Source organism: Morus notabilis, unplaced genomic scaffold, assembly GCF_000414095.1.
Source record: "Morus notabilis unplaced genomic scaffold, ASM41409v2 Scaffold307, whole genome shotgun sequence".
Classification (NCBI taxonomy): Eukaryota; Viridiplantae; Streptophyta; class Magnoliopsida; order Rosales; family Moraceae; genus Morus; species Morus notabilis.
Window position 1 is genome coordinate 562,611 of NW_010361515.1, and position 23,149 is coordinate 585,759.

General features: G+C 38.7%; 3 protein-coding genes across 4 annotated transcripts in view; 2 read left to right on the forward strand and 1 right to left on the reverse strand.

Moving 5' to 3' along the window:
• Positions 1 to 4,270, forward strand: part of LOC21408906 — a 5,797-nt gene extending 1,527 nt beyond the window's left edge. For both annotated transcript variants that reach the window (XM_010099807.2, XM_024166746.1), the window contains exons 5-14: positions 161 to 198; positions 282 to 361; positions 502 to 569; positions 865 to 1,183; positions 1,919 to 2,031; positions 2,106 to 2,171; positions 2,408 to 2,498; positions 2,655 to 2,722; positions 3,508 to 3,545; positions 3,683 to 4,270. In XM_010099807.2, the coding sequence (XP_010098109.2) occupies positions 161 to 198; positions 282 to 361; positions 502 to 569; positions 865 to 1,183; positions 1,919 to 2,031; positions 2,106 to 2,171; positions 2,408 to 2,498; positions 2,655 to 2,722; positions 3,508 to 3,545; positions 3,683 to 3,869 (1,068 nt within the window). In that variant the 3' untranslated portion in view covers positions 3,870 to 4,270. The remainder of the gene's footprint in view (positions 1 to 160; positions 199 to 281; positions 362 to 501; positions 570 to 864; positions 1,184 to 1,918; positions 2,032 to 2,105; positions 2,172 to 2,407; positions 2,499 to 2,654; positions 2,723 to 3,507; positions 3,546 to 3,682) is intronic.
• Positions 4,271 to 4,795: 525 nt separating this feature from the next.
• Positions 4,796 to 6,184, reverse strand: LOC21408907 (protein JINGUBANG). Its single transcript, XM_010099808.1, has one exon. The coding sequence runs from the start codon at positions 6,182 to 6,184 to the stop codon at positions 4,796 to 4,798; it is 1,389 nt and encodes a 462-aa protein (XP_010098110.1).
• A 5,753-nt stretch (positions 6,185 to 11,937) lies between these two features.
• On the forward strand, positions 11,938 to 14,092 carry LOC21408908 (aquaporin TIP2-1). The gene is made up of 3 exons (XM_010099809.2): positions 11,938 to 12,166; positions 12,425 to 12,675; positions 13,476 to 14,092. Exons 1-3 carry the CDS (start codon positions 12,040 to 12,042, stop codon positions 13,842 to 13,844), a joined length of 747 nt encoding a protein of 248 aa, XP_010098111.1. The 5' UTR covers positions 11,938 to 12,039; the 3' UTR covers positions 13,845 to 14,092.
• Positions 14,093 to 23,149: the final 9,057 nt, after the last annotated feature.

Genomic DNA, 23,149 nt, shown 5'->3' on the forward strand with positions numbered 1-23,149 from the left:
TTCCCCCCCTCTTCCCCTCTCTCCCTCTCTCCCTCTTCATCACATGGTATTAGCGTGTAGCCACTTGATTTCAGTTGCACTCTCATCTGTCGTGTTGTTATGCATTTTCAAAGTATCAATAGCATAACTAGCTCTTTTAATTTCCATATTTGATTTTCAGGTTGGGGCTTCATTAATTCGATTTATCAGAGGATTTGGGTAGAACACATCTTGCAGAAATTTTTGAACTAAAGATTTGTGTTACATCCTTGTATAATATTATGTTGTATTTTGTCTCTTAGAGGGTCCACACAGATGAAGATTGAAAAGGAGATGGGAGTTAACATTGTAATTCCATCTTCAAGACAGGAGGATTCTGTTAGTAAGTTTTGCGGTTCACAATTATTCAAGTTAATTTTGTCATTGGATTTTTTTAAAAGAAAAAAAATTAAGTTTGTTCTCTTGAGTTTGCTATATTTGGTATCTCTTGTTTGATTTAATTTTTCTGCTTGCATGTTACAGTCATTGAAGGTGTTTCAATTGATAGCGTGACTAAAGCTTCAGCAAGGATCCAAGCTATAATCGATCAGGTTTGTTGCCTGCTATCATGATTTTACACAATAGATATTGTCCTTCCAATTTCTACATTTCATGGCTCTATATTTTTTTTAAAAAACAAAAATGGCTAACAATTGTCATTCTTTTAAATATTGTAATGTTAATTACTTACGTGCAATCTTGTGACAAAGAAGTACTTTTATGCATTGCGGATGTGTTCTTTTAATTTACTTTCTTACTTTTCTTGCTTACGGGCCTAGTTGCCTACTATTGTGTGCAATAACTTAATTTTTTTTTTGGTGGGGTCAAACTTGCTTGAAAATACAGGCAGTCAAGAGCCCGAGCCTCGACTACTCGCACTTCATTTCACTTCCATTGGCGATACATCCTGAACTAGTTGACAAGCTTGTCATGTTTCAGAACTCCATACTGGGGTGTGGTGATCCTCGCATAGAGGAGAATGTGGATAGTGATTCAAATGAAGATTATACTGAAAAAGAAGATGAAGACCAAAAGTTAGATAAAGGACCTAGTGTTGCTGCTAAACTGAAAGTCGATGATGACAAAGAAGGTGTTAAAGTGGATATAACAAACATACCTCTTGTCAGCTATGCTCCTAAAGCATCCGAGTCTTCAAATTTATTTGGTATGAAACTCATCATATTCTGTGATGCTACATCTCCTGATAAGAACCAAACATGAACAGAGCAATTTGAACAGAAAAAACTAGAAGTATATTGATGAAATAATAGAAAGATTACAGAGTAAACCCTAACAATGGTGGTATTTGAGACACCACCAACTCTCCCAAGTTTTCCAAAATTTTCCCACTAATCAGACACGACCTCTCTAACTATAATCCCTCCCTTTTATACGTTCATTCTCTTCTAACCACTACTAGTAGCTAAGACTAATAAAACCAATACCTAAACAATATTCCTAACAGATCACACTCTTATTAACTAACCAAACTAACTTCCAAGTGCCTATCATCTCCACAACAGCTTAGCATAGACAAATAAGGGTTCAGTATCTTTCAAGCAAAAAAGAATAATAGTAACAATAATAAGGGTTCGGTATTGCTTACATTTGGAGCGGTTTGTATGAACAATACTATGTGATGGCATTGTTAAAAAGAAAGGTTTTAGTAAGAGTAGATGATGTGATGTCCCTTCCTTGTAACATGCTTGTTTTATTTGGTCCCTAGTCTTTTGGGTCTTCAAGAATACTCGCTCATATGATCCTTATTGACACCCCCCAGATCATAGTGATATACCTTTTCTTTTTCCAGTTTATTGGTTTGCATGTATTTTTTTCCCCTTTTTTAATATTTATATTATATATTTCTAGCTAATCACAATGATATATGTGTGCTTGACAGACATGGGGATTGAGAAATCCATATTCATCAAACCAAAAACTTTCCATTTAACTGTTCTCATGTTAAAGTTGTGGAACAAGGAAAGGGTTGATGCTGCTGCTCAGGTTTTACAGGTAAAACTTGAATGAGTCGAGTCAGTATCAGCTGGTAGTATTGGTACTAGTTGCTAAACTTGTTTGTCGTCCAGAGTATCTCGTCTCAAGTGATCGATGCCTTGGATAATCGGCCTGTCTCCATAAAACTTAGAGGCCTGGTAAGATCAGTTTGCCGATCATTTCTTAACAGTTACGTTTTTTTTTTTTTTTTTTTTTTTTTTTTCCCTTCCTGAAATTTTTTTTTTGGGTTTTTTTTTTTTTTTTTTTTTTTTTTTTTGCCCTTCCTGAAATGTTTATTTGCGGTTGATTTCTATACAGTTCCATTTTAACCTATTAGATCACTGTTACAGATAATGCAGTTAACAAGTAATGACTGTTCTTCATTTTTCTGTAGGATTTAATGAAGGGTTCTTTGGCTAAAGCACGTGTTGTCTATTTGCCAGTGGAGGAAATTGGTGGTGAAGGCCGACTTTTACGTGCTTGTCGTATCCTAATTTTTTAAGATATTCTTTATATCCAGTTTCATTCGTACTTTACTTGCAAATTGGAATTAATAAAACAAAAATGAATGTTGTGTTTCATTAACTTTAAATTTGTCGATAGTACTTGAATAATTTTAGTAATTTCTTTAGCTTTCGTAGAAGTTATTATCGATGCATTTGTAAAAGCTGGACTTGTCCTTGAGAAAGATGCAACCCACAGCATGAAGGTACTATAATGAAATTTTTTTATATAATTTTTTTCTTCTTTTTCCTTATCTTTTTTACCTTCTTGTGTATTTATTTGGTCTTTTAACTTCAAAATTTGTTGCTTGGTCTATTCTACTCTTGCTTCCCAATCGGTTATGAGTTGAAAAACACAAAACACGCACACACAAAGCCCGTTTGGTTCGTTAGTTTGAATTTTGTTAATTTGATTTTTTTTTGTTTGAACAGACTAATTCAAACTGTATGGTTTAAATTGTAGTTTGAATTGGCGTTTGGATGTGCAGTTAAAATTTTAATATGAACATGGAATAAAATTTTAATTTGTGTTTGGTAGGTGTGAAATGCAGAGAGAGTAGACACTTTTTTTCTGTTGAAAAATAGTTTGAACGGTTGAACTTAAGGAGGGAGCTAGACTCTAAGTTGGACAGTTAACTCAATTCAAACGGAGAATATAATTCAGACTACATGCTTACTAAACACGAGTTTAAATTGTGCTCGCTGTTTGAACTGAGTTGAACTGAACTAAACCAGTGAAACAAACGGGGCAAAATGTCATCCAAATGTGAGGTGGAAACGGAATACTTGTAATCAGAGAAATCCATTCATGTTATTGTTGCTCACCTAAGTGTAGGAGTACTTTGAAACCACTAGGGTTTGAACACAGCCTTACCAGTGACCAGTTCACTTCTCCAACGACATGTGTGCTGCTTGTTATTTTAGTTGACTACTCTGAAGATATATCTAATATCCTACGGAGTTGATAGTTCGTTATCTCTTTGAATTGCAGTTGCATGCTACGGTGATGAATGTGAGGCATAGGAAAAGGTACTCCATTTTTTACTTGCTTAAAATTTTCACTTCTACTGGTGCTTATTAGATCCGCTAAGACTTCTTGCTAAATGCTGTAACAGTTTTGTTTTCATTATTGCTTGCTAATATGTGAAGCACAATTTTTTCTTCAGGACAAAATGGTCAAGAAAGGTAGATTCTTTTGATGCACGATCCATTTTCAAGCAGTATGGATCTGAGGAATGGGGAGAGTATGTTATCCGTGAAGCTCATCTTTCACAGAGATTTGCTTGCGATGACAATGGATATTATCATTGCTGTGCTTCTATACCATTTCCTGTTAATATGCAAGTTGACTGATCTCTCTCTCTCTCTCTCTCTCTCAAGAAAGAAAGAAAGAAAAAAAAAAAAAGAAGAGAAATTGAGCTCTTAAAATGTATAATTTTTCTCTTTATAGAAATCAGAATAAAATGGGAAATAGCCTTTTGGACTAGTTTTGCTAAGCGTTTGAACTTCAGAGTAGAAGAGGGTTGTTTTTGCAATTGAAACATTGCCGGTGGAAAATACTTGCTAGCCTCGGTGATCTAATTTTTATCTAGTTCTTCTATGTATGTATGTATGTATGTATGTATGTATTTGATACCTAATCTTCTAAGTAGGTATTTCATGGGTTCTCATCGCATGTTATTGAAAAATCTGACAGCTATCTGGATATGGAATGACCTAGTTTTCATATAGCCTTTCCCATAAAATAGTTGACAGGAAAAACGGAATAATTATTAGCAACAGGTGGGACACTCGTTGTGGCTGTAATGACCATATATATAGTGTAGAGATTTTAGTTCCAAAACATCTCAGAGCTATATGGTGAACTTGGAAAACAACTAACTCGATAGTTGAAACTTGAAACTATGTTGGTTAATAGTATTATTTTTGCTGAATCCATGTTGGTTAAATTACTCATTGTTGTTGTTGAATGTGGTGGGATTAGGTATGGCCATAAAATGCCATGAACCCTTCCCCCCCCCCCCCCCCCAAAAAAAAAGAAAGAAAGATTAAAAAAAAGGAAAAATTGAGAGAAAAAAAAGGGGGCGAGTTAGCTCGCTATGAAGTACAATGTGAACTTATGTTTGGTAGAGGGATTCGTTCCCTGATTCGAATCATGATTCGTGGTTCGTTACAGTATTTTCTCTCACAAAAAATACACGTAAATTGAAAATGGTTTGAATCCTCCAACCAAAGGTCCATAATTATCTTACACGTTCTTGAAGCCTTTCCTATTTTTGTTAGAAATGGTTGCCTTGAAGCTTTTTCTCTACCCAAGACGGTGACAATACAGGACTCAACACCGGGCTTCTATCATCCACTATTTCTCTTTGTTGATCGATTGTAGGCTCTTCCAAACATGCCTTCTCTGAGGGAAAAACTTTAACCCTCCACACCTTAAAAGTCTGGTCCAAACTTGCACTATAAACCAATAAACCCTTCACACCATTCTCTGTTTCAAGAGAAACCACCAAACATCTCACTGGCCCATGGTGACCTTCAATGACAGCAAGACATGAATGGAAGCAATTCCCTTCCTCTCTTCTCCACACCCTTATCGTCGCGTCCTCGGAGCCGCTAAATACCAACTCTCCAATGGCTACCAAACAGAGAACAGCAAAGTGGTGGCCTTGCATGAACCCTCCATGGTTATATCTCCCTGAGGTCTTCTCCTTTTCCCAAAAGTTTATAATCCCATCTGATGAACCGGAGTAGAGAAGACAAATCCCTGGTGACAAGCTCAAAGCCAAGGCATTGACCGGTGAGAGTTGGAACTTGAGGGTCATTGTTAGAATATGAGAACTTTCTCCGAAAACTCGTCTCCAAATCTTCACTGACCCGTCGGATGAGCATGTGAAAACACACCCATCTTCTTGGTTTATGACGATTGCGTTTATATGACCTTCGTGAGCCACAAATGAATCCACACAGCGCTTTTCGTTGATCTTCCAAGCCTTGACAGTTTTGTCCCATGACCCTGTGTACAAAAGCTTGTCGTCATGGTTGTAAGCTATGCAAGAAATATGCTCCCTATGTTGTTGGATGTTTTTCTTTGAGAACAACAATAAGGGGTTCCTCTGAGGCAAAGTTGTGATCTTCTTGGGCGTAAAGCTCTCTCTAGACGACACGTCCCAAACACGGATTTTGAAGTCACCGTGCGTAGTGAAGAGCATTTTCCCGTAGGCGAAAATGGCGCGAACATGACCGGAATTAGCCTTTATGTATCCCGTTTCTGTGCAATCCGGTTGTTTCCATGCATGAATGCGGCTACTTTCCGAGCCAGTGAATATGAAGTCTTTTGAGAGTGCAATTGAAAAGATGTTACCTTCATGGCGGTGAAGAGAAGCTATGCAATGGTAAAGAAGTGGTTGAGCAGGAGAGGTTCGAACCGGGGACAGCGTCCACGGTGTCTCGGCAGTCCTATCGGGGCTCATAGGTCGCTGAGGCACTGATGTCGCGGAAGCAGCGGAGGGTCTTGCAGGAACAAAGTGAATGCCGGGCTCAGGTGAATTTTGTTGGTGGTGGTGGTGGTGGTGGTGGTTGCCAAAAGAGAGTCTCCGAGGCAAGTTGATGCTCTTTCGCTCTTCGTCCATGAAGGTCCAGAAGTTTCTCTCGCCATGGAACTCCATGGGAGATGATCATCAACACAAGTGTGCTTTGACATTGAAAGGGTGGTGAAAACTTAAAAAATGTCTCTTCGTTTGTGTTAAATTTGTAGTTGGGGGAGTTGCCTTTGGAAGGGTCCAGTTTAGGGTATTAAAAGCAATTGATATATGGCTGTATACGTCTCAATGATCAACGGCACCAACCCAAGCGTAGAGCAAATTATATCAAGAAAACCTGTATTAGGAATTAAAAATCTCCAACAAAGGTCATCAATTGTAGTTTAATTCTCGCTACAAAAAACTTGTACTATACCTCGTCTTGGTTTCATAATTAGTTTTTTTTTTCCCTTAACCATAGGACAACTCAAGTCACACATTGAATATATATATATATATATATATATATACATATATTGAGAATCATAGACACTTTGATTAAGACTAAGAATAAGAGATCAGTCCAACTATAAAAAATTTGTACTGTATAAATTTAGGACTTTCTCCGGTAGACCGTCATATCAGTAGAACTAGTTTTTAACAGTTAAATCTAGTTAAAATTACATTAAATTAAAAAAATATATAAAATAAACTGTTTTTTATGCATATATGACGGCTAAAAAATAAACAACTAGTTCATTTTTTCTAATTCTACTATAGAAACTCCTTATTAGTTTTGGCTGAAACTTTTTGGTTGTGATTGTAATATAGCGTACTCTTGTAGTGACACACTAATGCTTAATAGTGGCATTGGCCTTATAAAAGGACTAGTGAAACTCTCACAATACGAATTAAAAGAACAGCCGAAGTAGCAGATGAGTTTAATATCTGAGTAATTGTTTGAACTACCAGCGGCCAAATATAAGTAAAAATGTTGGTTGAGCAGAGCAACTATAAGTGTTATGTAAGATGCGTACGTGCTAAGTTCTGTCTCGCTTTATCTTATTAAATGTTGCCGTTTTGCTCGGACTTGTGCACTTCAAACGATGAACTGATGAGGCAAAGTGGAGAAATATTTTTCGTCTTTGGAATTTTTCTTATTTTTATTTTTTTACATTTTTTAAGAAAAAAATGAAAACGATTTTAAAATGGCGTTTGGCATAATTAAAGACAAAAAATGAAAATAAAAATGATTTTTTGATTTAGTGTAAAATGTGAGATAAATGAAAAAGTCATTTTTTTATTTTTTATTTTCGTTTTTTCCTCTTTCTAGCACAAAGAGAGAGACAATGAGTTTTTTTATACTGAAAATAATCTCTTAATAAAACTATCAAACGCATTTTTAAAAATGATTTCTGTCTGAGATTGAAAACGTTTTCATTTCTATTTTCATACAAAAAAATAAAATCATTTTGAAACGAGTTCCAAACGCACCCATTAAATGCAAAGACACGGGATGAAAAAGCTGCAACAGTTTTTTTTTTTTTTTTTAATTGAGAAAATTGGTAGTTTAACCTTATTGTTCTAAGATTTTTACCATTTATTTTTAATTGTTACTTTTTTTAACTAATATAGTGCTTAAACTAAATGGTATTAGTTAAGCATAAAAGGTAAAAATTTAAGACTCATATGCATTTTGGGAGGTATTAATCAACAGCTTTTTTTTTTTTCATGCCTCAAGCCAATTTAGTGGTAAATATTGAACATGAAAAGCAGACCTAAGGTTTTTATCGTATGTGTTGGTACATGCATGGGTTTATGAGTGGCGACTTTTCTGGGTTAATTTACTTAAAACGAGTAGAATTTGTGTTGACGGTTGTAAATGGTGGTAGAACATGCATGAGTAGTTATCCGGAGTATTGAATTCTGGTGGGTTGATAGACTTCTTTAAAATCCATATCTAAATTGCATAATCAAATGGGCTTCCCTGTAGAATCTAGTATAGTGAATCCCATGCTTTCATCCAGCCAAGAGAAAATTAAAAACTTGTTTTTCCCCCTTTTTAAAGAGATTTCTAAAATAAAATTTGGAAAAATGCGCTATTGATAGGGTTCTGTTATGTATACTTTATACATTTTGAACATTTCCAACGATAAGAAAATTACTTTTCTGATATACTACAGAAACAACGTGTAGTTAACAATGAGCTAATTTTTTCTGGTGTACTAAAGAAACGACGTGTAGTTATAGTCAAAGAGCTAATTTTTCTGATGTACCAAAGAAACGACGTGTAGTCATAATCAAATGTCAGTTTTTCAGCTCGACCTATAAACGACATGATTTCTCATCCAATGTCTTTTTTGCATGAAATTTAACGTTTGTCGTTTAGTTTTATATTTTACTCCGTTTTGCATAGGAGTTGTTTGGTTGGGGGGATTCGTACCCCGATTCGAATTATGATTCGTGATTCGTTATAGTATTTTCTCTCATAAAAAATACACGTAAATCAAAGATTGTAATCTATAAACTAAACGTCCCCGTAATACATGAATGCAATTAACCTGATGTAGGACTTATGAAGATTTCGCTCGCAAATTGAAACGACATGAATCTAAGAGATACGGCGACTAATAATATCTGTCCAAAGGTTTGGCACAGGACTTTTGGAAGGTTTTGGAGATTGAAGAGAGCTGATTTGGAGCATACGACAAAGTGGCTTTGTCCCAAACCCATATCGGGATCAAAAAACAATAGCAAAAACGATACAACAAAGAAAAACGACCAACAACCAAAAACAACAACAAACATGGAACGACAACAAAGAACAGTGACGAACATAAATGAACGATAACAACACCACATTACACACAACAAAAAAGAGCAAACGCAATAATAGTAAAACAGAGTAGAACAAGTAAATGATAACGAAGCAAAATCGACGACAAACATGAAGCGACAACAAACACGGCCTATATAAAATAGACAACAAAGAGTAAAGCCAAAAAACGACAGCAATATGAAATGAACGACCAAACCCAAAACACAAAACGACAACAAATAACGAAAAACGAACAAATATTAACGGTAAGAAAAACTGAAACAGTATACAACAAAGTTAAACTAAACGAAACAACAACGGTAGACGAAAAAAAATGAACGAACAAATGACAGACACAAAGCAACAAGAAAAGCGACAATACCGAAAAACGACAACAAAGTTGAAAACCACACAAAAACGACAACAAAATGAAGGGACGGCATTGAATAAAGGCCAAGAAGTTAAAAATAAGCATTAAACGGTAAGAAACGACAACTACAACACCTGAATAAACGGAAACGGCTAAAGGACGACAAACACGTAACCCATAGCCAAGTTAACACCAATGAGAAAAACCATAAACGACAACAAAATCAAACGACATAATTGACTAAACTACAGCAAAGTGAAAACTAACGACCTGTACCGTGATGCTTAATTTTCTTGAAAACTTGTCTCCATTTTATCAAAAAAAAAAAAAACTGCAGATCTTCCCTGGACGAATACAGCCATACTGGGATGTGTGCAGGTTTCACGTCTTGTCAATGTTGTTATCTTTCAATGAATTTTATTTTCTAAAAAGAAAATAATAAGTCATGTAATTACTTAGGACACTATTTTCTGAATTGAATTCATGATATGTAAAACAGTAGAACACTGTTAAAATACCAAAAATAATAAACTTTAGAAAGTTTATATGATTGTAGCTACAAAATATATATATTTCCGTAAAATTTCTCTCTTTGCATTTGTTTGATCTCAACCTAAACAACAAAGTTTTGGTTGAAATTGCAGTGTACTTTGTGTTAAAAACACAAAAAAAAAAAAAAAAAAAAAAAAAGAGAGAGGCAAAATATCATCCCAAGAACCTGGAAGGTTGGAAACTTGGAAGCATTATATTTGCTATTATTTTTTAGAACTTTTTTTTTTTTTTTTTGCCAGTCAAAAGGAGATTTAAACTCAGCATTTTATGGTACAATGAGATGTGTAATTACTGTTAGGTTCCCAACTTGAAAGTCTTATTAAGATCTACCTTTAAAATCAAACTGAAAATTCAGTATTCAAATTCAAATATGATTTTTCTTCCGGGAAAGAATAATATTTTTTTTGTCAAGTATGTATATATATTAGATCAGTCACACTCAACAAAACAAGTACTATGATAAATTAGCTTGTCCACTTTAAGAAAACGTCGGCCCCAGAATTGCAGTAGATAACGTTGGTTCATGTACTAAGTTTAATAATTGCATAGAATAATAAAAACAAGTCCATTCTGAAATCTAAATCAATTGTGTTTGCGTACGAAGTTGCTTTCGTTTGAATTTTATTCAACTTTTATGAGCAAAAAATCTAATTCAACAGTACCCAAAAGTCTGCTTGAAGTATTGCGTAATAGAGCGTAATAATATCGAGCAACTACGGATAAAAAATTAGGAAAAAAAAAAAAAAAAAAGATAACTGTCAAATTTCTTAATCACGTAATTCCAAGCATAACCTAACAGTAAATTTACGCAATTTTATAGCTTAGATATCAATCGTCCCATCCCATGTTAAAGAAAAAAGAACATGTTGCTCACTCTGGAAATTTAATTAAACGAAAAAAAAAGTTCCTTTTTTCCTTAAAAAGAAAATCCACATATAAGTTGTGGGTCATGCCGATGTGAAAGCTACACTGGTATTGCCCGAAAATACCAAAATAAGCCAAGTAATGCTAAATATTATACTATCTTATCACTAATTTAATCAGTGCTTGCAGAAACTAAATCATAATTATTATTTTTTCACAGTAAAACAACTAACCCTTCCCAATATTTTTCTCACTAGATATCAGTCTAATTAATAAGGTAGGCATATATTATTTTTCTCACTAGATATATATCAGTCTAATTAATAAGGCGGGCATATATTATTGTTCTCACTAGATTTTGATTGAAAGATCCAGCACAGTAGTACTGTGGGAGACCTATATATAATTATTGAGGTACTTGATTTATAAATTTCCTTAATGAATTACTCGACAAAAGAAGGTGGAAATGATAAAAACAAGAAACTTTTAACGTAAAGAAGGTAACATAATTTTACCAACATGATCTGAAATTGAATAGGTCCAAAAGCAAAATAAAACAACAAAAAATGGCCAAGAAAAAGTCATGGGGATTCCCTATATATCTCCATTTCTCCAACGATATGATCAGCAGTTAGCTAGCCGGCCAAAATAATAATCGCCCATAAAATAATTTAATTATTTAAGCCTCTAAAAATTAGGATCAGCACATCACCAAACAGTTGATTACACAAACCCAACTAATCCTCATCCACTCATATTATATAATTTTTTTTTTCTTTTTCTCTATTGCGACCACTTCTTGCTCATTTTTGAGGCGTGGTCGGTTCTGTTTGTGGCGTGGTCGGTTCTGTTTGTGGCCCAAAGCTTGTCATGAGGAATCACTTGCCCTTTTCTTTCATCATAATTTTGTTCATGCATGTCCCACCAAACACCACCCCTCTCTCTCTCTCTCTCTCTCTCTCTCTCTCTCTCTCTCTCTCTCTCTCTCTCATACAGTGGTTGGTCACATGGAAGAATAATTGATGATCAGCTTCTGGACATTTCTATTAGGAGACAGCTAAGACCAGGGGGCAAAAAAACCTGACCGGATATGCATGGATATTTCGCTCCCTTTGCATATTCTTTTTTTATCCGCCAAATAAGCGTTCCCATTTATCCAAAATAAATAAACAAATAAATAAATAAAGAGAAAATTATAAAAAGAAGGGGTGATTAACTTATATAATTTATATTTTATTAATGTCCATGTTTGTTGCTTAATATTGTACTTGTTCACTACTATATATAGTGAGCTAGAAAAGGTCTTTTGTGATAACTGAAGCCCTGATTTTTTTTCCCTATCCTTATCTTCACTCCAAGAGTTCCCCAAGCTCTTCATTTCTAATTTAATTTCCAAAGATGGCCAGAATTGCATTTGGACGGTTTGATGATTCCTTCAGCTTGGCCTCTTTTAAGGCCTATGTTGCTGAGTTCATCTCCACCTTGATCTTTGTTTTTGCAGGCGTTGGTTCAGCCATAGCTTACAGTCAGTACAATATTATACATATATATATATATATATGAGCTGATTTTACTTAATTTCCTCTCTCATGTATAATATTATTCGTATTGTTGATCTCTTTTCTCTATTGTAATGCAATATTAAAGTATTTCCCACTTTAACATGGAATCATTTTCCCAAGCATAGATCATTTAAAATACATGTGAAGAATATTTTTTGTCTTCGAGAAATTACAGTAAATAGTTTCTAAAATATGTATTTTTTTTTTTGTGTCTTTTAAAGACAAGGTGACATCTGACGCGGCTCTTGATCCTTCGGGGCTAGTAGCCATAGCCATTTGCCATGGTTTTGCTCTCTTTGTCGCGGTCTCCGTCGGCGCCAACATCTCCGGTGGCCACGTCAACCCCGCCGTCACCTTCGGATTGGCTCTTGGAGGTCAAATCACCATTCTCACTGGCTTATTCTACTGGATCGCCCAGCTTCTTGGCGCCATTGTAGCAAGCTTCCTCCTTAAAGTTGTGACTGGAGGCTTGGTAAGCATTAACATGATACTGAAATCTCAAATATTATACGACTAAAAATACATTTCAAACTAAATCTGAAAAATATATTAGATGACGGTTTGAAATCTCAAAATAAATCTAATTAGACGATGATTTTACAAGAAATCGTCGTTTAATATTTTGTCAGCTGGAGCTCCCGCTTTGAGCCAACACATTAAAGGACGATTTTTTTTTTTTTTGTAAAACTATCGTCTAATTAGAGGCGTTAAATGTCAATTTTTTTGTAGTGATTCATATATGAAAATTTTTATATTTTTAAGTACACGACAATTATGCTTTTCCAAAATATTCATGTACCTAAAATTTTATTTCCAAAATATTTTGAAGTTATACAGGACAATCATTTAGTGAAAATGCATGACATAAATATATTCATGTGCTAAAATGTTTATAGTTTTAAGTGCACGACAATTATGGACGTTTTAGAAGGATCTGATCTTTCCCAAAAAAAATAAATAAATAAATAAACTTTTTAGTTTCTAAATTTAAAATGAAAAAAGGAAGATGTTACTGAAGCAAAAAAAATATAAAAGTATTCTACTAACTTGCTATCACCTTGCCGTACTTTCTGTCCGTTATTTCTGTAAGATAAGATATCTTTTGTATTCTTTTTTTTTTTTTGGGAGGATCTTTTGGAAAATTTTTGCGTGCATGGCAAAATGACAGCAATATCCATTCAAAAGCGAAACGCTTCATGCAAATATAACGTGGGCAGTTATGACTTCTCACTCCAGAATAAAGTTGTAACTTATAATTTGGTGGTGTTTTAGGCCGTTCCAACCCACAGCGTCGCCGCCGGAGTTGGTGCCATTGAAGGAGTTGTGTTTGAAATCGTTATCACCTTCGGTTTGGTCTACACCGTCTTCGCCACCGCCGCCGACCCGAAGAAGGGATCGCTCGGCACGATCGCCCCCATCGCCATCGGCTTCATCGTCGGGGCAAACATCCTTGCCGCCGGCCCATTCTCCGGCGGATCAATGAACCCGGCTCGCTCCTTCGGGCCCGCCGTTGCCAGCGGAAACTTCACCGACATCTGGATCTACTGGGTTGGGCCTCTCATCGGCGGTGGCATTGCTGGGCTCGTCTACAGCATTGTCTTCATCCACTCTGATCACGCACCCTTGTCCAGCGACTACTGATAATTATGATTTGTTTAATTTTCTTGATTTGATTTGTAATCTTTTGTGATTTTGGACGTACGTGATCCCTTGTAATAAAAAGACGGAAGGTCAATTTTTTTTGCTCTTCCTTCTTTTGATGCTTTTTTTTTTCTTTCTTTTGTGTGGATCCTCTTCGGATTCTCTTTTGATTTGTTTTGTTGTTGTAAAGTCGTAGCTGTTGTCAACTTTTGCTTTTTATGGACATTATGCATGAAATGAATTGGTGATGTGCATCAACTCTTAAATTTTTCTGTATGACTTTTGCTTTTATTCTTTTCTGTTCTCTGTTCTCTCTTTCTCACTTTCTTTTTATTTTTTTTCTTCCTTTTTATAGATGACCCCTCTTACCTACAACGCAGCTGAAAATTATGCGTGGAGGTTTTCTAGCCGTTAATTATTATTATTATTATTGTTGTTTTTTGAAAAGACAGAAGAGGAATGCTGTTTAATCTTTTCTGTGTCCTAACAACTTTCTCCCACAAACTCACTTATATCTCGTTCGGTTCGTTAATTCAAGTTGAGATAGATTTTGTGTAAAAACTTTTTACTGTAACAAAAAAGTTAAATATGACTGTTTTTTAGAGCTTTTTACTGTAGTAAAATTCGAATTCTAAACTCGAATCAGCGAAAAGAACGAGGCCTTAATAATAATAATAAGTCACTCTTTTTAAACATATTTTCATTCATTTTATCGGTTTAAATTTTGTTACAATAAAAAATTTTTAAAAATAATTATATCTAATTTTTTTATTATAATAAAAAACTCTCACATAAAATCATATCTTAATTCAAATTAAAAACTAAATAGCGACCTAAACATAATGCACACGTTCTCTTCTGTGCACTCTTATTTACTAAAATGCCCTTACTTTTCTCCTATATCTGATGATAGCTTTCCATATTCTGTTCAGCCAGACCCAAAATATATATAAATTGCTATTCTCAAAAAAAAAAAAAAAAAAACATATATAAATTGCTTAGTGAGTGATATTTGTATGTCAAAATAAAGATAGATTTCCAAGTATATATAATATGTGCTTTGGTCAGTGATTGAAGTAGGACTTGCTATTGCTACCTTTTTTTTTAATGTTGATCTTTTATTAATCTTTTTTTATTACGTACATTTCTTTTACTTTATTTTTAATGTTGATCTTTTATTAATCTTTTTTTATTGCGTATATTTCTTTTACTTTTCTTTTGAATTGCATCGTCTGTTTCCATGACTTTTTTTTTTTTTTTTTTTTTTTTTTTTTTTTTTTTTTTTTTTGATGTTGGATGGGTTTATTGTCCGTAGTTTTGCTTAACGAATTTTAGTAAAAAAAAAATTTGTTATTTGTCCTTTTTTTAATGACTTTTTTTTTTTTTAGGCGATGCTCTTTGATTATATGAGTTATGACTAAATATAGTTGCTCAGTGATTCTTTTTTTTTTTTGCACATATTATATCGTAGTTTTGTCACAAAATTATACTAATTAGTTTCAGTGACTATCCTAACTAGTATTTAATGGGTTTGTTTCGGATGAGAAGGGTGGTTTTTCTTATTCCATTTACCAGATTTAGAAACAAGACAAAATGACAATTTTGTAAATAATGAGGAGAGAAAATAAGGTGAGTGGGAATATGAGTTGGTTAAAACAGGGGATGGCACTCTTGTAAATATGTTTGAAAAGAGTAACTTGTTATTGTGGTTTTGCAGGAGAAAGTTGCCATGACAAATGTCAAAATATAGTTAGCATCTATAGAAGAGTCTGTATTTAACATTCCTCAAAACAAAATACTGTGCACGGGGCCAATAATTTGCAACTATTTATGTACGTAAAGAGAAATTAATAAAGTTTCTTTTTTTTCCCCCTTTTTCTTTTTCCTCTGGACGTTAAGTGGATAAAAAAGTCACTTCGAAAGAAAATAATAATAAAAAAAAAGTGGATAAAGGAGTTCTTTTTATTTTCTGATTTTTTAACGGAAGAAAACAGAAGACTGCCTTGTGGTAGGTGTTCAGGTGATTTGTTCATTTTCCAATTCCAACAGATCACTGCAGTTTGCAAAGCATTGCTTGTAATAAACTAATAATAATGTTGTTGTGTGAGAAAATGTGACGGACACATGTACGAACGATAATGCGACATGTGGCTTTAATTGCTCCCCGCCAAACAACAACCCTCGACGTCTACAGCTCTAAAGAGCCCAAGCACAAAGTCCAACTTAAGGCGACGATTCCTTCTGGCGTCGACAGATTGAGCCGGATTCCTTCTGGTGTCGACAGATTGAGCCGTCGAGATTAAGGTACAAAGATCCCTCGACCACATAATCAACCACTAAGAAGGACGATTAGGCTAAGCGTTGCTGGCGACGAGGGGAACGTTCTCTAGAGGACGTGGCAAGTTGCGTACAAAAGTGGAGGACGCTTGCAGGCATTAATTGTGAGCTCTTAAACCGCCCCACAGGGGACAGGATAGTGTTACAAGGACGCACAGAGCCGTAATAGAAGACTAATTGGCTGAGTGAACAGTGTTGATTAGTGGGCTACGTCTGGGCCTAAAAAGGGGAAGCACTTGAGTGCTTCTGCCTACGAGGGAAACCCACCCAACGAAAAAAGCCCAGTATAAAAGGAGGGAGACCCCCTACGAGGAAGGGGTTCAGATACAAGCAGAGAAAAAAGAGAGTGGGAGATAGCAATTGATGTAAATTGTAATCTCCTCAAAAAGAAATATACACCTACAGTGGATGTAGCTCTAATTTTACAGAGTGAACCACTATAAAATTTCTTGTCTTCTTTATTTGTGCACATCTCAAACTATATACACCATACACTCCGAACAACAAATTTACACACATATTCAACACCTAGGCCGGTAATCCAAAGGGAAACCAAGAGGTAACCCGGCCGGTTTTTGTTGACGAGAAATCACCGTCAACAATTAGCGACTCCACTGAGGACCGAAAGCGTTCGACCCCCAACAACATAGTTAGCAAGCACGCCTCCAAGAGAGACGGACGAAACCGCCATCCATCCAGGGAATAACGGATGGAAGAAGATCTACGCCAGGTCAGAAACGAAGTCCCACCCCCAGACGCGCCACGGCCGGATCCTGTGTAGATGCAAGCCCAACTGACCACTCTAACTGAGCTGGTGCGTGGGCTGATGGCCGTGGTTGAGCGCTTAGATGGAAGGAACTCTATGCCGCCATTAGAAGACGCCTCGAGGCCGCAGGGACTTGCCATGGCTGGAAACCCGAACCCCGGTGACCACCCACATATCCAAGAGGGAACTGGGCACAGCGAGAATCACCGGGGCCCTCCTACGCCTCGGCCTTCCCAATCCTCTGGCAGCCGTTTAAGGACCGCCGGACTCCGAGCTCCCGAGGACCGGGTACCAAGAGGTCCAGGAAATCCTGAGGTACTACCCCAGAATCCGGGAGGAAACCCACCGGGAGACTCAGGATCAGTACAGGCGGGTGGCCAGGCGAGGGGCGAACCCAATGCTCAAAGGGCAGAGGCGTCGAGGGTAGTTGGCTCGGCCATCTCGACAGAAGAGGCGCGTGCCATCATGGAACATATGGCTAGCCTAGAGCAAAAACTCACAGAGGATGTGGTAAGCCTGAAGAAGAACATAGGGCGAGTGGCTGAGGTGGTAAACGTCGACATCACACCTAGCCGCACACATGACCATCCATTTTCCGCGGAAATAATGGCACCCCCTATCCCCGACAAATATAGGTCGCCGTCAATTCCACCGTATGATGGTCGAGGGGATCCCGACGATCATTTGGAGATGTACACAGGACACATGCTCTTATCGGGTATACAGAGGAAATCATGTGCCGAGCTTTCCGGAACCATTTAACAGATTCTGCCCGAAGATGGTTTCAGACGTTGAGGCCAAACTCTATCACGAGCTGGGATGAGTTGAAGGAAGCATTTTCTCTCTAATTCATAGGGGTTAAAAAGTACGTCCCCCCGAAGCAGAATCTGACGACGATATACCAAAAGCCGAACGAGTCATTAAGGGAATGGCTCGCGGGATATGGGGGGAGGGGGCGCCGCCACGATGGATATAACAGACAGAAAGGCCTTGATGGGGGCATTATCTAGCATGAAGAAAATTACCCCCTTCAAGAGAGAGCTGAACCGGAAACCCCCGTCCAGCTACAGGGAATTTCTGGCACGAGCGCAGGGGTATATCAATGCCGATGAGGCAGACGCAAATGACCCCGAGCACAGGTCCAACAAGAATAAAGGGACCGAACAAGGGTCGACGCTTGTGAAACAGGACGGGAAGAAGCGTCGAGGTGGAGGAAGCGGAGACAAGCAGCCAACTGCGACGACGAGCGCTCCAGAAGCCAAGAAGCCGAGGCAAGAGGATACCCGTAAGCCTCGATTGTTTCAGAAATACGATTCCTACCACAAGCTAACGGTAGGAGTCGAGGAGGTCTTCAATCAGGTCGGTCACGGGAACTTGCTACGCCGACCAGAACCGATGAAAACGGATCCCAGCCGGAGGAACCAGAAGAAATTATGCAGGTTCCACGGCGATGTCGGCTACCACACTAACGATTGTGCTGACCTCAAGGATGAAATCGAGAGAGTAGTCCGTGAGGGAAGGTTACAAGAGTTCAGGGCTAAACGAAGACCTCAAAACGACGGCCACGGTGAGCAAAATGACGGTCGACGCCGAGAGGAGAACCAGCGCCCAGAGGATCGTGAACCCGTCGGCGTCATACGAACTGTCCTCGACGGCCCCTATATAAGAAGAGACTTAAGGAGGTCTCAGAAGGACTACGCCCACGAGGCCAGAGGGTCTACCAGGAGCGATTCTGGAGCGTCTCCGCTGCAAAAACCCCAAGGTACAGCCACACCGACGTGCCCTTTAACGAGGACGACGCCAGCGAAGTTCACTTCCCCCACAACGACACATTGGTGGTGGAAGCCATGATAGGGAACCACACCGTGTGCCGAATCCTAGTAGACAATCGGAGCTCGGTGGACCTCCTATACTCCGACTGCTTAGAGAAAATGAGGATCCAAAAGGAACAGTTGGAAAAGACCTCCAGGCCACTATATGGTTTCACCGGGGACTCCGTCATCCCCCAGGGGACCATCCGGTTGCCAATAACAGCCGGAGAAAAACCCCGACAGGCTACTACAATGGCCAACTTTGTGGTTATAAAAGGAGGCTCCCAGTACAACGCCGTGATTGGGAGACCAGCCCTTTAGGCGCTAAGGGCCATAACTTCCGTCTACCATCAAAAGGTCAAGTTCCCTACCCCAAATGGCGTAGGCGAGATAAAGAGCAACCAGTATGAAGCTAGGGTTGCATACTCCGATGCCCTGCGCGGATATGACCAGCCGGGGAGACAGGAGGCTAGAATGGTATATCAGAACCCCGTCGAGGACATAGACCCCAGGGTTCAAGAGGAGGCCACATGGTCTCAACCCATCGAGCAATTGGTGGAAATCCAAGTTGATGAAGGCGAGTCCACAAAAGTGCTGAAAATAGGCCCAGACTTAGCCCCATCACTTAAGGTTGAGATCGAGAACTTCCTCAGGAAAAACTTTGATGTCTTCGCCTGGAATCACGCTGACATGGAAGGGATCGACGCCAACGTTATATGTCACTCCCTGAACGTCGACCCCTCATATCCTCCTAAGCGCCAGAAGCGTCGACCGATGAACCCTGAGAGGTATAAAGCGCTAAAAAGGGAGGTCGACAAACTAATTAACAATGAGTTCATCAAGGAGGCCCATTACCCACGTTGGGTCTTAAACCCCATTTTGGTAATTAAGCCTAACGGAAACTGGAGAACATGCGTCGACTTCAGCGATCTCAACAAAGCCTGCCCAAAGGATAACTTCCTACTCCCTCGAATAAACCAGATGGTCGACGCCACGGCGGGACATGAGACGCTAAGTTTTATGGACGCTTACTCTGGGTACAACCGGATCCCCATGCATCCAGCCGACGAGGAGCACACGTCCTTCATAACCGACAAGGGCCTCTACTGCTACAAGGTGATGCCTTTTGGCCTGAAGAATGCGGGGGCTACCTACCAGAGGCTTGTGAATAAGATGTTCGCTCATCAGCTCGGCAAAACCATGGAGGTCTACGTCGACGACATGCTTGTGAAAAGCGCCAGGGCCAGCCAGCACGTCGACCATCTGGATGAAATGTTTGGTATATTGAGAAAATACCACATGAAACTAAATCCCCAGAAATGTGCCTTTGGAGTTGGGTCAGGGAAATTCCTCAGTTTTATGGTCCGCAACCGAGGGATAGAAGCTAACCCTGAGAAGATTAAAGCCTTACAAGATATACGATCCCCAACCAAGTTAAAGGAAGTGCAAAGGTTGACAGGATGTGTCGCCGCCCTAAACAGATTTATATTAAAAACAACAGACAAATGCATCCCCTTCTTCGACGCTTTGAAGGAAAGCAAGCGTTTTGAGTGGACACCACAGTGTGAAGAGGCCTTCCAGGGATTGAAGGAACATTTGGGCAGGCCCCCAATTCTATCAAAACCAAACCCCGACGAGGAGCTTAGCCTATACCTCTCCGTGTCCCAACACGCCGTAAGCTCCGTACTGATACGAGAGGAAGAAATGGTGCAATTGCCAATCTACTATGTAAGTAAGAGGCTCCTCGACGCCGAATCAAGATACAGAGAAATGGAGTGCTTAGCCCTCGCCTTGATGGTGGCTTCAAGAAAGCTTCGGTACTATTTCCAATCTCACACCATACGGGTTCTTACAAACCACCCGTTGAGACAAGCTCTAAAAAAGCCCGAAACTTCCGGTCGACTCCTCAAATGGTCGGTAGAACTGAGCTAGTTCGACATAAAATATGTGCCAAGAACTGCGATCAAGGGCCAAGCGCTGGCCGATTTTCTAGCCGAGTTCTCCCATAGGCCAGCTACCGTCATGCCTGAAAGAGTCGAGACTACAGAATGGAAGCTCTACGTGGATAGAGCGTCGAGTGAAAACGGGCCAGGAGCCGGCGTCTTGTTAATCAGCCCAGAATGCCACAAAATTACCTCGGCGGTTCAGTTTAAATTCAAGGCGTCGAACAATGAGGCGGAATACGAAGCGTTGATCGCAGGACTGCAATTGGCCAGCCACCTGAAGATCGAAAGGCTTAGCGTCTTCAGCGATTCTCAGTTGGTCGTCGGGCAAGAAAAAGAAGAATACCAAGAGCGCGGCGAGAAAATGGGAGCGTACTTAAGGAAGGTAAAGGAAGAACTCGTTAAGTTTAAAAACTACGAGATACTTTAAATACCACGAACTGAAAACGCGAACGCCGACGCGCTGGCAAAGCTGGCATCTTCAAGAGACGCTGACACACTAGGGGTCGTTCCCATCGAAGAACTAGAGCGGCCGACTATTGAAGAAAAAGCTAAGGCATTAATCGTCCAAACAGGTGAAAATTAGATGACGCCACTCATCCAATACCTGATGGACGCGCAACTGCTAAACAACAAAGACGAAGCCAGACGAATCAGGTATAGAGCTGCTAGGTACTTGTTGTACGACGACTTACTCTACCGACAAGGCTACTCAACACCTCTACAGCGGTGCTTGGATAATGCCGAAGCCCAGAAGGTACTCTAAGAAATTCATGAAGGAGTCTGCGGTAACCACACTGGGGGGCAGTCTTTGGCTCTAAAGGTTTTGAGGCAAGGATACTACTGGCCTACGCTAAAAAAGGACACTTTTCAATACATCTGACGTTGCGATAAATGCCAAAGGTATGCCACAATTCCTAGAGCACCCCCAGAAAATTTAACTTCCATTCTCAGTCCGTGGCCCTTCGCCAAATGGGTGGTTGACCTGATCGGGCCGTTACATCTTGCACCCGGAGGCTTTAAATTTACAATCGTCGCGGTAGACTACTACACAAAGTGGGCGGAGGTAAAGGCTCTAACTACAACCACGGAAGCAGCATGCACCAAATTCATGTGGGACAACGTCGTGTGCAGGTTCGGGGTTCCCCACTCAATAGTGTCCGACAACGGAAAGTAGTTCGACAATGCCTCAACCCGCAGATTCTGCGACAACTTGGGCATTCGAAAAGACTTCTCGGCGCCAATCCATCCACAATCTAACGGACAAGTCGAGGTGGTCAATAAAATATTAAAGTATACCCTCAAAAAGAGACTCGACGATCTGAAAGGAAAATGGGCCGAGGAACTTCCCAAGGTCTTATGGGCATATAGAACGAAGAGCCGAACTACTACGGGTGAAACACCCTTCTCTATGGCATATGGCATCGAGGTAGTGCTCCCCGTAGAAATCGAAACGCCGACTCTCAGAACCGTCGTCCATAACGACGACGACAACATGGAAGGCATGAACGGAGAACTCGACTTGTTGGAAGAAAAAAGGCTCGACTCCCAACTGCGCCTCACCGCCTATCAGCAAAGAATAGCGCAATATTACAACAAGAAAGTTCGGCAAAGAAGGGGTTGGGAATAGTGTCCTAGAAGCATGAGATGTAAAAGGATATTTATTATTTATTTAATAAAAGAGTTTATTCATCATTTTATGTGCATATATTTATGAATATTTTATGAATATCAAATAAAATTCCTTGATTATTTATGTAACCTTAAACATGGTATATAAGTGTTGTATACGAGAGGATAATGTTTAAGGATAATAATCAAAAGTAATTGTTCGTAATGAATTTAATTAAAGTTCAGAATCTTTAATTAAAACATTATTAATACATGTCATTCCCATTTAGAATGGAACGGTGTTATCCACACTGTTAATATGGTGAGATATTGAATGAGTGTATTTCGCATAATGAGATTATGTGGAACATGGACTCAGACACAATATGAATTTCTAATAATTTTCGTTAAGCATAGAAATTCTAATTGAGTCTACCGATGGTCATATATAGGATGATATTAATCCTGAGTTCTTAACAAACTCCTATTAATGGATTTATGTCTTTTGATTTACTCGGTACGGATTCCGAGACCCTGAATCCTATTCCTTGTATTTTAGAGACATAATGAAATAGGTAGCTGGGAATGTTATTATACGAGATGGAATCCATTCCTTCTTGAGAAAGAAGCAGATAAATAATTCTCTTGAGTGTTGATTCGGTACTTGGATTAGTAAGAGCGCTCTGGTTCATGAATGTGTTTTATGAATCACTATCCATTAGAGAATCAATGGTACTCAAGGATAAAAATGTAATTAGAGAGGTTAACGGATTCTACCTGACTCTAATTATGAATTATTTATGGAGGATTGATCTATATGTAATGACTATATCAAAT

Coding starts and splice junctions, on each gene's coding strand:
- LOC21408907 (XM_010099808.1), bottom strand. CDS start 6,184: ATGGAGTTCCATGGCGAGAGAAACTTCTGGACCTTCATGGACGAAGAG.
- LOC21408908 (XM_010099809.2), top strand. CDS start 12,040: ATGGCCAGAATTGCATTTGGACGGTTTGATGATTCCTTCAGCTTGGCC. Junction 12,167..12,424: donor TGGTTCAGCCATAGCTTACA/GTCAGTACAATA, acceptor TGTCTTTTAAAG/ACAAGGTGACATCTGACGCG. Junction 12,676..13,475: donor AAGTTGTGACTGGAGGCTTG/GTAAGCATTAAC, acceptor GTGGTGTTTTAG/GCCGTTCCAACCCACAGCGT.